Source organism: Sinohyriopsis cumingii, chromosome 3 (genome assembly GCF_028554795.1).
Source record: "Sinohyriopsis cumingii isolate HCF-2022 chromosome 3, ASM2855479v2, whole genome shotgun sequence".
In the NCBI taxonomy this organism is placed as follows: Eukaryota; Metazoa; Mollusca; class Bivalvia; order Unionida; family Unionidae; genus Sinohyriopsis; species Sinohyriopsis cumingii.
Genome location: NC_142963.1, coordinates 146,369,748 through 146,386,581, shown reverse-complemented (window position 1 = coordinate 146,386,581; position 16,834 = coordinate 146,369,748). Strand labels below are relative to the sequence as shown.

Here is a 16,834-nt window from a genome sequence, read left to right as displayed (position 1 = left end):
TTTCCAATATTGGATGTAACATCGGCACCATTTGTATTTAGGACCAACTAGATATCATAATAAATATTATTTTTTCTGAAAGCCCCATGTCGATATGACCATACATACATAAGGAGTAGCAAAAGCCAGATTTTCAAGATGGCCACCACGATGCCCAAAAAGGTCAGATCAGTACCATTTTCATTTAGGACCAACTAAACAAAAGAAATCTTGTGGTGAAAACCTCAAGTTGATATGACTTTCCAATCAGAAGTTGTAGCGATAATAAGATTTGGAAATGCGGATTTTCTAGTTTTGCAAGTGGCCACGTTTGCTATAGAATGTAGAAAGATTTGACAGGATCAACGTTATTTGCCATTTTCCACTGATTATATCGCATATATTATAAGTTCGCCAAGCATTGATTTCATAATTGATACAATCTTGTTTTTTTTTCCTTCAGATTGAAATGAATATGGCAATGGACACTCTACTAAAATACAAAACGACAGACCATTAATATCTTGCACGAGTGGCTAGCGCTGACTGACATTTATTATGCTAACAATAAAAAAACTTACATATCATGGTACGACTTATAACGCTGACTTTTAATGAAGACAATCTATTCAAAAGGCAGTAGTGTACACTAGCTTATGTACTTCCGCTTCCGCCAGTGTATAGTATACACTAGCTTATGTACTTCCGCTTCCGCCAGTGTAGCTTAATAAGATACGTGTTCTTCGTGTTAGTGAGACATTTGCTTTTAATGGAGGATTATACGTCACAAGTAAAAGCAGATAACATAAAAGACGACAAATTTTACAAAATCATTGTTAACCCTAGTGTTGGAGTAAAAATAATTTATTACAAATAATTAATATTATTTATTATTATTATGATTATTATTATTATTATTATTATTATTATTATTATTATTATTATTATTATTATTACTATTATTATTATTATTATTATTATTATTACTACTACTACTACTACTACTACTGCTGCTATTATTATTATTATTATTATTATTATTATTATTATTATTATTATTATTATTATAAATAAGGTTTTTGGTTATTATACTTTAAAATTATTTGTTGATGGATAATGTTCAGTCCCAGTGTATGTTAGTAGTCTCTTTTCAATATAATTATAGTTTCAGTTTTAAGTTTGATTTTTTTAAAAATTTTGTTTGTTTGCTACTGAATCTTGAGACTTCCTATCCAGTTAATTTATCAAGAAGAAATCATTATCGATTTGAACCTCCTATGTAATACTCAACATCAAAACCGTGCGATCTATAATGCACATTAATAGTATTGGCACTACATATAAAGGACACCTGTCAAGAAAGGACAAATTTGATTGTCCCTTGATTGTCCTGTATATACAGGATTCAGCATAGCTACATATTACAAATACTAGCATATAGGTTAGGAAGTTATAGTTCGTGCCCTAGGGGAAATGGAACCTGAGTCCCGAGCTAATGCACCTAAAATAATTGGCCTGCACTGAATGACCTCCATACCGACTTAACCGAGCAGGCACCACCACCCCGACCCTCCCAACAATGGAACTTGGTTGTGAATATATGAATTAATAGCCACACTTACTAGGAGACCAACTATCTGTTTTCTAAGTCATTAACGATTCCTCTGACATAAGTCAAAGCATGTAGAAGTGACCATTTGTAAGCGACAAAAGTATGCAACAAATGTGTATGCCGTGGAATACGGTATAAAATGAAGTGATTAATTTAAATGAAAAAGGAACATGATAGTACAGGTTAGAGCGTTATAGTTCGTATCCTACAGGGAATCAAACCTTTGAGAGAACGCAAAGTCTAACCTTGTCATAACATGCCTACAACTTAACATATCCCTTAGACTTTTTGCTAGAAAAGGAGTTAGGTGAAATGCATTATTTACTCATTTGGTTTTAAGGAATACGGTAATTAAATACAAAATAAAATAAATATGAAAACACGTAAGCTGACACATCTCTTTATAACATCACTAGCAAAGAACAATCTTTTTATCGGGGCATCCAAATGCAGTCTAAATGTCACAAAGTATAGAAAAATCAAAATATAAAGGAAAGACGCTTTGTATGATGATTCATCTTCTTGTCTTCACATCGGAAACCAGCTTCCATTGTGAGTGTTACTGGCAAAAATGTGGCTCTGGATATCAAACTATCCCATGGGAAACGGAAGCAGCTGATCATATGCATTTAGTTACAAAAATCAAACTTTCTTGAAAATAATTTTTATAACATCCATTAAGCAAATAGTATTAATAAATGAAAAAATATTAATGCAGTTTATAATAGTCAAGACTGAATGAAATAGTCCGGATACCAAAGACAAACAAGAACAAAAAAGACAACGACAAAGATATAAATTTTCATTGGAAGCAATATGTTTGAATTTGAAGTAATGTTTAGTTTGAATTTGATTTTCCCCATTTCCTATTTCCGTCAGAACGTTTCGTGTGATTGTACCCCTCCACACGATTGATATTTTGAGCCTTGTGGAATTATAGAAAGGGGTGATAGGGCGGAGTTTAGCTGGATTAGTAAGACCTCGTCAAAACTTAAAATTTTGACTATAGAGAACGTTTCCAAAGTAAAATGATGGTAAAAGAGATCTATTCCCTTTCTGATTATCTGTTAGTTTTCGCTCTTTTTTATTAGTTAGTTTAAAACAATATAGTCTTAACAGAAATTTCGAGTCTCGTCCGCGATACGAATTCTTTAAAAAATATTTCAAAAACCTTACATTTGTTCTAAAATTTAAATTAACTTTGTTTCCGAATAGTTTTAGTCCCTAGTATGTTATTTTCACATTATACACACCAAAGGAAACTATTAGCTAACTGCAGATGCACTTTCAAGTGTATATAAGTACTTTATTGCTTTATGTATAATTTGTGTCGTTCACAAGACATCGATGTGATCTTAATTTTGAATATTTGATTAATAAGTATAAAAAAGGATTTATTGTAAACATTTTTCTTTATCTTAACGAGAGAGTTGTTATGTATATGTAATTTTTTATTGTGATGTACCTTTGTCCATAAATGAGGGTAGGAATTGAGACTACCTGACTAATGTATTTTTGGTAAGCAACACATTACATAGCTAGCTATTTTTTGTGTACGATTGTAGATTCTATATTATTATTATTATTATTATTATTATTATTATTATTATTTGTAGGTAAACATGTTTACCTGGTTTGCGTTCTAGCTGCTGCCTTGATTGTGACCCTGAAGGATTTCAGAAACGAATTTTGTTTACAGTTTGTTGGAAATTTCCATTAAAATTACCATCATCCGGGTCAGTATATTGTGTCTTATATTTTTAGATAACGGAGAAGCAAACAGAACTTATTTTTCCCAACTTAACATTAATATATTTAGGGAAATCAGCTTTAGTTGGGTTGTAGTTAATATTTGAGAGGATTTAATTATTAAATTAAAATTATTCAATGAATTGCAAAGTGCTTACTAATGCTTCTAGACTAAATCACTATATATATATATATATATATATATATATATATATATATATATATATATATATATATATATATATATATATATATATATATAGAGAGAGAGAGAGAGAGAGAGAGAGAGAGAGAGATAGATAGATAGATAGATAGATAGATAGAACACTTCCTTTGTTAAAACGTTTGGCTCCAACTTCTAATTACTGTGCATTCCAAAAGATTTGTTATCGCGTTTTTTTTAATACAAATGTTTAAATGGTTATAGCGTTAGATTTGTTGTGTCCACTTAAAAAACAATATCACAATTATAACGTTTATTTCTCCAATGCACAACAATTATGTCAATAACCATTATTGATATGATTTTTGTTCATTGGATAAATAAACACCATGTTTGTTTAAATAACAAAAGCGCCGAGTGGCCAAGGTGTGATAATCACACGTCATTCCCAGTCAGTAAATAACAATGGTTTAACAAATGCTCCAGGCAACAAGGGCTTGAGAATCATTACTCATTCAGAGTGGGCTGTTTAGAATCAGTCATGGATCGCTGATTCAACGCAATTAACGCATGGAACGAAATGCTTCTGTTTTACCTTTTTGCTTTAATAATTTAGAAATGTCCTTTAGACATTCTCAAAGGCACCGGACCTTCGCAACTAAAGGAAAATAAATAAAGCAGTGTGTGCTCTGAGCTACATTAGCTATCGTGGCACGTATCGAAATGATGCGAGCAAAACAAACTGTCTAGTGAGAAGGCAAGTGTTTTTTTTTTTGGTATTATTATATATTTTTTCTGTAAATTCATTAACTGTGGTTTTGTTGTGCACGTTTCCAGTTGGGAAACTTTGCACTATTGTATTGTATTGTTAGTTTTGCCATTTGTGTTTATTTTGTTCATATTAACTTTGTTGGACGGTCAGTCAAAGGTAGGTTTGAGAAGTACTCAACTCAACTCAAGGAGATTAGTGCTACTCTATTTCAAGAGACTTACTGTAACACGACCGCCCTAGTATTGAAATTACAATAACTTTATATAAATTGAATCTTTATACAGTGGTGTGGTACCTGTTTTTTCAAGGAATTATGTTATATGAACTTTAATCAAGAGATTTAGGCTTTGTCTTACTACAATGGAAATCATGGAGGAAAGAAATGTAATGACAAGATCTAAACTGAACCAGTACTTCAGAACTAGTGTAGAAGATAGACGACTACTTGTGCATCATCCACCAGGATGTCAGACTTTGGATTTTGAAGGAGCCGCACAAGCACCAAGACAAGCGGAAATACTGATGGCAATGCATGTCATGGGTGTGGAGATCGGGAAGATAGACGCGCTTCAAAATGGAGGACTGAACAAATATGTGATATACACAAAAGATCGAACTCCGTTATTAGAAATGACGGAAATAGAAATAAAAGGGACGAGAGCAGTAGTAAAGGAGACAGAACCCTTTACAAGAAATATCGAGCCAAAGTTAACAGAGATTCATATAGTGGGACTTCCATTCGAAGTGGATACAGATCAACTTGTTCTAAAAGTTGAAAAGAAATTCGGAGCGAAGGTCGTAACCCACAAGATGGCAACAATTTGGGGTTTTGCGCCGATCAAATCCGGAAACAGAATTATTTATGTGCAAAAAGAAGATGCAAAGAAAATACCCCTATTTTTCTATGTCATGGGGTTCAAACTCAGAAGTTGGTATAGAGGAGCAGAGCTAGATCGGAGATGCCACAGATGTTTTCAAACGGGGCATGAACCACGTGATTGCCCTGGCGTAGAACAAACAGCGCAAGGCACAACCAACAGGGATACGTACGCAAGTAGGGTGGCAGCTGCACCACTAAATCGTAACATGCGAGAACCCGATCCGATACTAAAACTCATAAAAGAAGTCAGAACTGAAAAAGAGCAAAATAAGGAAGTAACGGCAAGCTCACTCACGAATATGGACTTAACAGAAATAAGGGGAGAAGAACAATCGACACTGGAGTGGCAAAAAGTACTTAGCCCAAACAAATCGGGACTTTCAAAAACCCCAAACAATAAAGAGGGACTAACGTTGAGAAATAGGTACGGATGCTTATCAGAGGAAGAGGAACAGGATAACCATACTGGGAATGACTTAATAGGAATTCAACCTCTAACATCCACGCCAATACCAAAGTTGAGAATAAAAAGAAAAGCAGCCACAGGACCGGAATCACCCCAGGAGGGCGAAACAGGAAGAAATGAAGATTATACAATAGAAGAAAGGAAAAATGTGTCAGAGAGGAAGGAAACCATAACTAAAAAGAAAAGGGAGGAAACAATCGAAGAAGAAACAATGGAAACAGAAACAGAAAATGAAACTATATTTGAACAGGAAAATGACAAAGAAACTGGAAATGATGATGATTATGAAACAGGACGTGAATACGAGAGTGAGACGGATGATACGCAAAGAAAAGTAATGGAAGACAATACGACAGAGAACAAGACTGAACAAGCAAGCAAAGGAAATACAAATTCAACAGAAGAAACCCCACCCACCCTTTTGACGGGGGTGGGGGGAGACTCTGAAGCCAGTGCGCCCGTTGAATAAAAATAAAAAAAATTATTATGAATAAAAATCAAAATAAAATCAAGTGGCAACCATAAATGCGGCAACCTGGAGGCAACCAGAAATGGAAGGAACGAACTTCCAAGTATACTCAATAAATGTAAATGGAATAAATATAGAAAAACTTGCCAAATTCAATAAAAGCCTAAATTTTGATATTCTTTTTTTACAAGAAACCCATAATGGTTTTAAAAATGATGTGATATCTTTTTGTGAAAGTCACTTAAATGGAATTCTGTTGAAAAATGACTTTGAGGAGAATGATGTGAAAGGGGGTGTGGCAACAATTATTAAAAATAAACCAGGAATCCAATGGGAGAGAATAGAAGAGGGTAAAGATTTTAAAGGGAGACTACTACATGTCAAAATTGGGAAAATACATTTTATTAACCTCTATATGCCGTCCAACAAATATCCAAGACAGGAATTTATTAGAAATCTATCAAAATATCTAGAAAGATATACAATGGAAGACGTAATATTAGGAGGGGACTATAACTGGGTAGGGGATAATATAGATAGGGAGGGGGAACTAACAACCAATGATATAAGATTTAAGATAGAAATGGAAAACTTCATAAATAGGCATACATTTAAAGATGTATACCGACAGTTAAATATACTTAGGAAACAATATACATATGAATATAAAATAAACAAAGGGAGTAGAATAGATAAATTCTTGTGTACAAACTTTAACGAAGAAACACACAAAGAGGCTGGAATTATTGATTTTAAGATCTCTGATCACAAAGTTATATACATGACAGTAAATTTTAAAGCTAAAAATAACTGGGGAAAAGGGGGCTGGAAATTTAACATTAAGTTATTGGAGGATCCCAATTTTATAAACGAAATTAAAAATGAAATAAGAAGGTTTATTGAAAGAGGAAACATGGATATTATTAGAGAATGGGATAAATTTAAATTAAAAATAAAAAGTATAGCTATTGAAACTTCAAATATCAGAAGTAAAAAACTTAAAATGGAGAAAGAGGAAATTGAACGGCAGTTAAAGAGGGAAAACACAGCAGATATGGGAAAAAAACTAAACGATAGACTAAACAAAATAATAGAAGAAAACATCAGGGGTAAAGAAATGAGAGCGGGAAAATTCACACATATATACAGAAAAGCGGAAGGACTGTATAAGCGAGAAGAGATTAGGAGGGGGGGAGAAAAAATTATGGAGACCTTGAAAATTAATGGGGAAAAAACTAGTGATAAAAATAAAATACTCAAATACATTGAGGAATACTACACCCAAATATATACATCTCAAAAAATTGAAGACTACAAAATTGATGACTATCTAAAAAATATTCAGTGTGAGAGGATATCATCAGCACATAAAGACTTATGTGATGAGTTCATCTCGCAAAAAGAAATAGTGGAAAGTATTCGAAGCCTCACCAAAGGAAAATCCCCAGGAGGAGATGGACTCACCACGGACTTCTATGCGAAATTCTGTGGTGAGTTGTCGCTCATCTTAGAATGGTTGTATAATAATATTTTGCTTAGAAATGATGTCATGACAGAGAGTATGAGGGAAGGGATAATAACACTACTGTATAAAGGAAAGGGGGATAGGGAAGATCTTAAAAATTGGAGGCCCATCTCCCTCCTAAATTCGGACTATAAAATACTAAGCAAAATTTTAGCGAATAGGATCAAAAAAGGAAATGGGGAAAATAATAAATATAAATCAAACATGTGGTCCCAAAGGCAGAGATATACAAAATAATATATTAAGTATAAAAACAATTATTGAACATATAAATGATAGTGGACAAAAAGCTGCCATGGTACTTTTTGACCAAGAAAAAGCCTTTGATAGATTAGAACACAACTATATACAAAAAGTCTTAGAGAAATTTGGCTTTGGAAACAGATTTCAAATATGGACCAAAATCCTGTACAAAAAAATAACTTCAAGAGTGCAGGTGAATGGAGCAAAGACGGGTAAATTTGATATTAAAAGATCGGTGAGGCAAGGCGGCCCACTATCTATGCTATTATATGTAATAGCGATTGAAATACTAAGCATGAGCATTAAACTAAATAAAGATATTGAAGGTATTAAAATACCGAATATAAAAGAAGAAGTGAAAATGTTACAACACGCCGACGATTGTACAAACTTTATAAAGGATCATAACTCCTTTAAACACCTGATCCAAGAATTTGACAGATTTAGCAAAGCATCAGGATCACAGATTAATCACGACAAAACGGAAATACTCAAAATAGGAAACTGGAGAGGTAACCACCCAGGTTTGCCCCCACATTTAATCAAGAAAAGGGTCAAAGTTTTGGGAGTCAATTTTGGAGAAAATGAAGAGAAGGAAAACTGCAGACAAATAAGAGAAGCAATCGAACAGAATGTGAAAATCTGGGCACTAACGCCACTATGCCTAATGGAGAGAGTACAAGTAGCGAAAACATACATGTACGCCCATATTAATTATATCTTAAAATCTATAGATATTAGTAACAAAGCATTAAGCACAATAGATAATAATATAATAGACTACATTTGGGATTTTAAACTTCATTATATTAATAAAGAAACACTATATAAAGCTAAAGAAAGGGGAGGGGTAGGACTCCCCAGCCCTATACTACTTAAAGCCGGCAATATTTTAAATAGATTTAAGAGGCTAAGACTAGAACCAAAGAGTCCATGGGAAGGTATCTACATATACCGTTATGGATTCTCCATAAGAAATAGGGACGATATTTACAAAAATAATAAGTTAATAAAACAATTAGAAATTCCAAGAAAATTCAAAAACATTAAAGATTTACTAATAAAATATAGAGATAAAAAAGAACTATGGAATAAAGAGGAAACTTTAACATATAACTGGAAAAGGGAGGACGTAACAAAAAATATTAAAAGCACGGCAGAAAAAGAAAATTTATACGTTAACAGGGACAGAGCATGGGGGCACTGGATGAAACTAGGCTCCCTTAAAATTCAAAGCCTCTGCTTTAAATACATGCACAATGCATGGTTGACAGGAGAGGCTGCAGTGAGACGGCGCATGGTCAGAGTACCGCCAAAATGTCCACTGTGTAAAAGAGGCCCGTTTTCTAAATTCCATGTGATAATACAATGTGAAAAAACAAAAATAAATAGGGACAAGGTAATAGCTGAAATAAACAAAACAGATAAATATAAACAACAAAGCATTTTATATCTTGATGGGAATTTTACTAAAAATACGCTGTATAAAATTACTGACTATATCGTTACAACAATGATGGCCTGTGGCCAAATAATAGTCATAGGAAAATAAACTAAAGTGAGAGGCATATGTAATGATAACTACCAACGGCAGTTACCCCAATGGGACATTACTCCTGCCTACTCTTGATAGATAATAGTAGAAAGTATACCTCTCCATTTCTACTTAAGCAAATTTATATTGAATACTAATACCTTTCTTTTATCTTTGAGAATTATAGGACAGAGACCTACACTCACATGGAGCTAGGAAGGAAGGAACAGACATGCGACATGGAAAAGTAGACATACAACACAAAAGAAACCAATCTATACTAACACCTATACTGTCACTCAACTGTATAGGAAATAAAATCTTTGGCAACCCTTTTCGGAAACATAATAAATAAATAAAGGTAGCCAAGTTCGAGAGAGTGAAGTAAAAACAATAAAGTAAATATGGAGCTCTCTCGAACACAGCTGACCTCAGCAGAATATAGATTTGCGAAGAACGACACACACATAGCACACACTAAAACAATAGTAGTTTTTTTTCCCCCTAAAAATATTATTACACCGTTACTTCGCCCAAAATTCAAAATTCTTATTCTAAAAGCTTGGAAATATAAATATGTACAAAATCTAGAAGATCCATGTTATAAGGATCACAGGACAACTGGGGAAGAATTCGATATAGACGGCTGTCCCAACACGAACACAACCATAGCACGAACAAACATATAGCACATTCACACATAGCAAACACGGGACGTAGGCAACCTTTAGCCAAGGTAACAAAGATACTAGGAGAGGGACTCCGAGTCAGGTGATCGAAACCGACTCGGAAGAACAATCCTATAGAATACACTAGGAAATAAATACCCCGTCAAAAATTCATTTAAAATTTTTGATCGAAATTCTGTTTAAATTTAAAAAACAAAGCAACATATCTGGGGGACTCAGTGAAACATAAAAACACTTTTATTCTTTGGCTAGGTAGGGGGGGCATCTGTCTGGTGCCCCCAAAAAAAAAGCATGCATACTGTTCGTGTATATAGGACGACAAATGTTACAGGTTTATTATTTTTTCTCTCGCGATATGTATTTATATAAATGTATGTTGTTTGAGAAATTTGTTACCATTACACATGAGCTCAACAACAATCTCTTCAGCGTACATTATTTACTACATGTATATAAAACGGTATGGACATTGATAAGCACACTATCTTTTTGGAGAAAGATTTTTAAATAATACCACGTGTCTGGGTATAACGTTTCTCGGGTATAACGATCCAAAATCTCGGTCCATGGGAAATGTTATAAACAATCTTTACTGTATACAAGATCGGGTATTATGCTGTAGTGTGCAATCTTTACAATGATAGAACATTGAACTTTACTTTCCTCATCAAAATTCCTATCTACAATACGTTCCAAATGCTTTGCTTTTAAGTTTCTTTGTGTCATCGTTTAATTGGGGATAGCATTTGATTTGTGTATTCTTCCTTGGGGAAAAAATGCACAATTATAACGGTTTTATCACCTAACACGCAGAAGCCAGTTCAACGATGGCCTTCGTTTAAATAGCAAAGGTTTCGAGTAACAAAGGCGTGATAAACACACGTCATTCAAAATTAGTAGATAACAATGGTTTAATCAACAATCCAGAAAAGAAACCCAAAATAATCATACTTCATTCAGAATGGGTACGTTAGAATCATTGATTACTGGTTGAAGACAATTAATGTATAAAACAATGTTTATTGTTTACTTTTGTGATTAAGTTATTCAGACATATCCTCTAGCTATCGTTATGCACCTATATTTCCTTGGAATTCTGAATTAATTAAGTAGAAAGCAAAGAAGGAAAAAAGTAACGTTACATTTCCCTTGTTTTATAATTACAAAATAATGCACGAGTGAAGTCCCTTGATGATTTTGGTACTGAATCATATTTTATTCATGATCTGTCGTCTTTGATATCAGAAACAAGAACAATACGTCTATGGGATATATAGTGTTTCTTTTTCTTGATATATGTTTACTGAATTTATTCTAAATAAGTAATTGTAAAAAAAAACAAATTGTCTATTTTAGGACTACAAACCTACATAAGTATAAAAGTCTCAAATTATTTTCATTGAACCTGTGATTGAAAAACACTTAATCGGGTGAAAACGGAATTACGCTACCCTTGGTCGTTACATAAACACAAACACATTGGGGCTACCTATATGGTACGTTTATAGATTTTATATCTCTTGTCAGTTCTTTATTTTTCTTTACTAAAAGGCTTCATTGTTATGATCATATTTGCTTCATTAAACCCATCCCAACTCTGCCAAAATCATTATCAACAGTCTACTAGTTTATGAATTCTTGATGCCGTTGAGACTGAGTTGAACGTTACTTTTAATCAAGTTTCTTACTTCATAACAGAAAATTGCTATCCAGTCACAATAGATTTTTATATACCGTTCAGTATTCTGCATCGCTTGAAACTAGAAATACATGGAAAGACTAGCAGGATGTTCAGCCATATCTCGACAACATGCATCATCAATCATAACGTACTAAAAACCTCATTGTTTGTCTATAAGAAATCATATAAGATCTACAAGCATATATTAGAGCACTTATGTGGAAATAATTCAACCGCTGAAATCTCCATTAATAAAAAAATGACTACATTTACTAATCAATTAGTCATGATTTTTCAGTCGATCAATTGTTTTGATGTAAAAAAAGAAGATACAAGGATAAATCATTCTGACATTAAAATGGTGAACATTTATTATACCTGTTTGTTTAATAGTAAAAATGTTTGGTATAATATAAACATTGTGTATCAAAACCATAAACATTTAAAATGTCCAGAAAATGTTGTAATATTTGCTTACAACAGATTATTAAAGTCTTTGCTATAAGAACCATTTTATGAGTTCATGGGATGAAATAGTACCAATTTAAAAACATTACATGTAAGAATCTGGAAGGAAACTGGACGAACAGGCATTCGCCTCTTCATAAGACGGTGGCGGATCCGTATCGGCTCTGTTGTTTTTCATTACCTCTGCGTATGGAGGCGGACTCGCATCGTGTGCCTGTAAGCTAGTTTGAGCTCCGCTAGGTAGATTTAAATTACAACCTATTCGACATTGTCCGACACTGTACATCGTTGGAATGTGACTGTTTGAACTAGTTTCGTCATGTGCAAACCGGCTTCCAGTACCTCGACTTTGGCACCTGCTCCTGTCGAATAAAGTTATAATGTATATGTGTACTTAACTTGCTATCTTCTGTACTGGATATACACCTTTACACTAAACTAAAAGTAATTTGACCTATAATACACAAAGCTAATTGTAGCTTCAAACAATTTAGGAGAAAAACAGCGTAATTTACTTTAGTCCGATATCTCATAAATGAAAGATTATATGCTAATCGAACTGGATACATGTTGAGCTTCCAAATATTATTCAACGCTTTTGAAATCAAAACACTAATTAGTGCAGTAATAGATGACCAGAATGTCAACGAAATTTAGCTAAAATTGATGAAACGTTTTAAACATAAGTTTGACTGAAGGTAATACTAAAATATCTTTGCAGAAAATGTGTTGGAACCTGATGTATCGGTGATTCATTGATTACATAATGATGATGATAATAATAGATAATAATAATTAAAATACTTATAGCCATTAATGTATATTGTCCGATATTAAAATTGTTGATACATGGTATATACACACGCATGGTCGCCTTTGCCATCGAAACACACTTGATAGAAAATTCAACTTTAATACTTTTTTGGCAGAGTTTAAGAATAAATTATATCCATTGATGGATTTTATTTTTCATAAAGTGTTGGAAACAGTTTTACTTTCCTCTAAAAAATTAAATAAAATCCTTCGCTACATCTGTTCAAAGTGTGCCTTGTATTTCTTCTTTTTTTCTTATTATATATTAACGTGGCTTTTAAAGTAAATGAAATGAAACAAAGATTGTATACAGTTGTATCAGTGACTATAACTAATTTCATCTTGAAGAATATAGCCAATATAAACTACGCTCATCAATTTTCTCTTTAGAACTGAAATTATTTACTTTGTATTTCGTGCAGTAATTCACTAAAGCACATTTTACATATTTTGTTTCAATAAAATGAATTTATAACATGCTGAAAAATAAAACTTCACAAAGATTAATAGAGCAGACGTTACCGGAAGCATACGGCGATGATGCCAACAACAATGGTTGTTACTGCTGCAATGGCCAACGTCAGAGGAATGATGATATTGGATGATGCTGGAGCCTCAGATTCGCTGGAGTCTGAATCTCTGTCTATAGATAATATAATATAATATAATATAATATAATATAATATAATATAATATAATATAATATAATATAATATAATATAATATAATATAATGTAATGTAATATAATGTAATGCGATGCGATGCAATATAATATAATATAATATAATATAACATAATATAACATAATATAATATAATATAATATAATATAATATAATATAATATAATATCAATATAATATAATATACATGCCGTATTATGCTGTCTTGACTTCAAGTAACTAAGATTAAATACTAAGGGCAAAGAACAATTTTCTATGAGAACGAAAAAAGCCAGAGTTATATAATACGAGTTATAGATGACGTAGTGTAAGAAAAAATGTAGGGATTGATAAGGAGGTGATTTGCAGAAATACAATTAACTGATACTAAGACAAAAAGACGTCTAATTACAATCTAGGCGAGCAGCCAGGTAGTATAAAAGTGATATACAGGGGCTGCCAGGCGCATGGTAATTATGTATAATTACAATCTAAGCTAGTAGGGACGCAGTCTAAAAGTGATATATAGGGCGATAGTTTAGATGATAATTAAAGGCCACAATAATAGCCTGGTGGAAGTAAGGATCACGTTAAGTGAAACTTGACGGCCTGTATGTTTTTTGGCTAATTTGTCGCTAGGACTATTAATTACCCTGATATTCTGACGTTGGCATAATAGCAATATATTCCACTACTTGTGTTACGACTCGTATTAAAGTACACTATGATCCAGTACTATCAATCTGTATACTACTTATACTAGCGCCCTATGCGTTAGTACTCTCAATTTATATACATGTGCTGCGCTTTGCTTCCATTTAAACATATAGAAAAATTTAAATGGAAAAATTATAAGTACTAGAAGGCATCTCTATGCAACTTGTTTGACATGTGTACAAAATATGAAATACCTTGAGCTGATTGAGATTTATGCTTTAGAAACAAATGTGTACCAAGAGACAAATGGACATAACAATATCAGTATACCCCCTCGAACCCTATAAAGGCATCGCAATATGACACACGGACATACGCACGCACACAATTACAAAAGCATACATGCAATGTTGTGAAAAATACAAATATCAATGTGTAGATACAAATACCAACGTGTAGAATACATATCAATATGTAGATACAAATATATGTGTAGATAACTATTTATAAGATCTACATGACTAAGACAATAATCTAAGCAACCACAGTGTTCCACTGAAGGATCAACCTCGACTGGTGAAATACTAAACTCTTTCATATCAGCTGTCATTAAATCCGGGTTAACATTCATAGTTACAATATGGATACCTCCAACGTTATATCCGGGGTAAATTTACACAGGTATAAACTTCCGAGTGAGTGACAGGTATAAGGTGAAGTTGTTTACATTTGAAACTAAAGTTGTCAGCAGGTACCCGGATACTCGAATACCCGTCCGTTCAACATTTCCCGGGTGATGAAATGAGCTCTGGGTACCATTTTACCGTATAAAAGTTTTTTTGCAAATGCTTGTTAAATCAGCATTCACTTTGTTTTCACGTTGAAAACTGCTTTGCTTGAGATTCGAATACGTGTACTTTTTCAGTGACAGGCATAGGTCTAACTCTTCCATTAATTAATTGATATTAATCCCATAGCTTCTTTTCCCAAATCACAACCCTTTGATTGAGCCACAAGTATGGTACAGTGGCAAGTAACAATGGGTGGCAATTTGATCTTGACGCTAAAATGGCATTTGTTCAGTTGCAACCTTAAATAGATTTCAAAACCTGTATGATCCAAGTATTACTTAAAAAGTTCAACCTCAGTCTCTAAATAAACACCCACATTTGAAAGTGAGGCCAAGTAAAGGGAGTCAGACGATGTTTACGATGACTAGACCACGAGGATTTACTAGACGACGATGGGAGATTTCAGAACTTTATCAGACATTAAGGATGAATTCTTGGACTTTGTAGCGGATGACATTCGGTAGTGATAGATACTGGATAATTAGTCCTACAATGAAGGTCATCCACCCTGACATTTGTTTTTGGGATCAAGGACTTACTGTCTAACTAGCGGCGCTAACATCAGAACGAGAAATCATAATTTCAGGAATATCTCATACACTTGGCATCCCATATCGAAGCTTTCTAACAAATCAAAGTCATATTGTTTTAGTCAGACTTTACTTACTCTGGTGTCTTTTTTGTCTAATAAATTAAAATTTTCGAACAAGCAAATGGACATGTTTTAAAGTTTAGTTGGCCTACATTTGAGCTGGCAGGAATTTGATGGCTGTCGGAAATGCCATAATTGGATAAAGATGAAGTATATTCCTTTAAAGAAACTAAAAAAATATATTAATATTGTCGAAAGTGTTCAGATAGCCTCTTTTTCGTTCAAGATACTTATCATCCCTTAAACGATTTCGACATTCCCCGCTTCCATTGCGTTCCAGCCAACGGAAAACACGGTGAATTTCGAAGAAGAATGTTGTTGCAACACATAAAAGAGTAAATATTGTGGCGGTCTTCGTAACACGTAACAATTAACATTGACTAATGAGCTAGGCCTGCAATAAATCGCTAGCATGCGGTGGATGTTAGGCTCTTGTTTAAGGGCATGATTGATATTTAATTAGAATCCGTTGGGATAGCGATCCAGCAGATAGCGAGACAACGTTAACTTGGGGTTAAGGGGGCCCTCTTCTAAGAGGCTGTCTGGTGTGAGGTAAACTTGTTTACTTTTGCAACATGCACAATGCAGAAAGTGTTGGCATACCTCTATGCTACTTTCATTTACTGTGGCTGAAATTTCTTTGGATACTGTACTTGTTGAAACTGTGCATGATCTAAGCACACAACTAACTAAAAGCAGTGCTCCCTTGTGCTCAAAATCAGTATGAATAGTCTAAAAGTACACTGTCTTTAGCAGTTATAAAAATAGGGAAAAAGAATTTTGCCAGACTAGCTGCAGGAGGGTGATCATACCTCTTTTTAGAATAGTCTTCTTTGAAACAAAACTTTATACGAAAATAAATGAAAAATACGAGGTCAATAACGCCACACCAAAGCCTCTAACCAAAACCGATAGTTTCTCAAATTCGGTTAGCTCATTTTGTTGCTTCATCTTTGTCGCCTGTGATTTC

General features: G+C 33.5%; 1 protein-coding gene across 4 annotated transcripts in view; it reads right to left on the bottom strand.

Moving 5' to 3' along the window:
* Window positions 1–11,269: 11,269 nt before the first annotated feature.
* The window catches only part of LOC149804083 (P-selectin-like), a 50,517-nt gene continuing 44,952 nt past the window's right edge, over window positions 11,270–16,834 (bottom strand). For 3 of the 4 annotated variants that reach the window (XM_089954012.1, XM_089954014.1, XM_089954015.1), the window contains 2 exons: window positions 13,566–13,686; window positions 11,270–12,592 (listed from right to left, as the gene is read on the bottom strand). In XM_089954012.1, the coding sequence (XP_089810138.1) occupies window positions 12,316–12,592; window positions 13,566–13,686 (398 nt within the window). In that variant the 3' untranslated portion in view covers window positions 11,270–12,315. The remainder of the gene's footprint in view (window positions 12,593–13,565; window positions 13,687–16,834) is intronic. The other variant, XM_089954013.1, reaches the window with a different exon arrangement.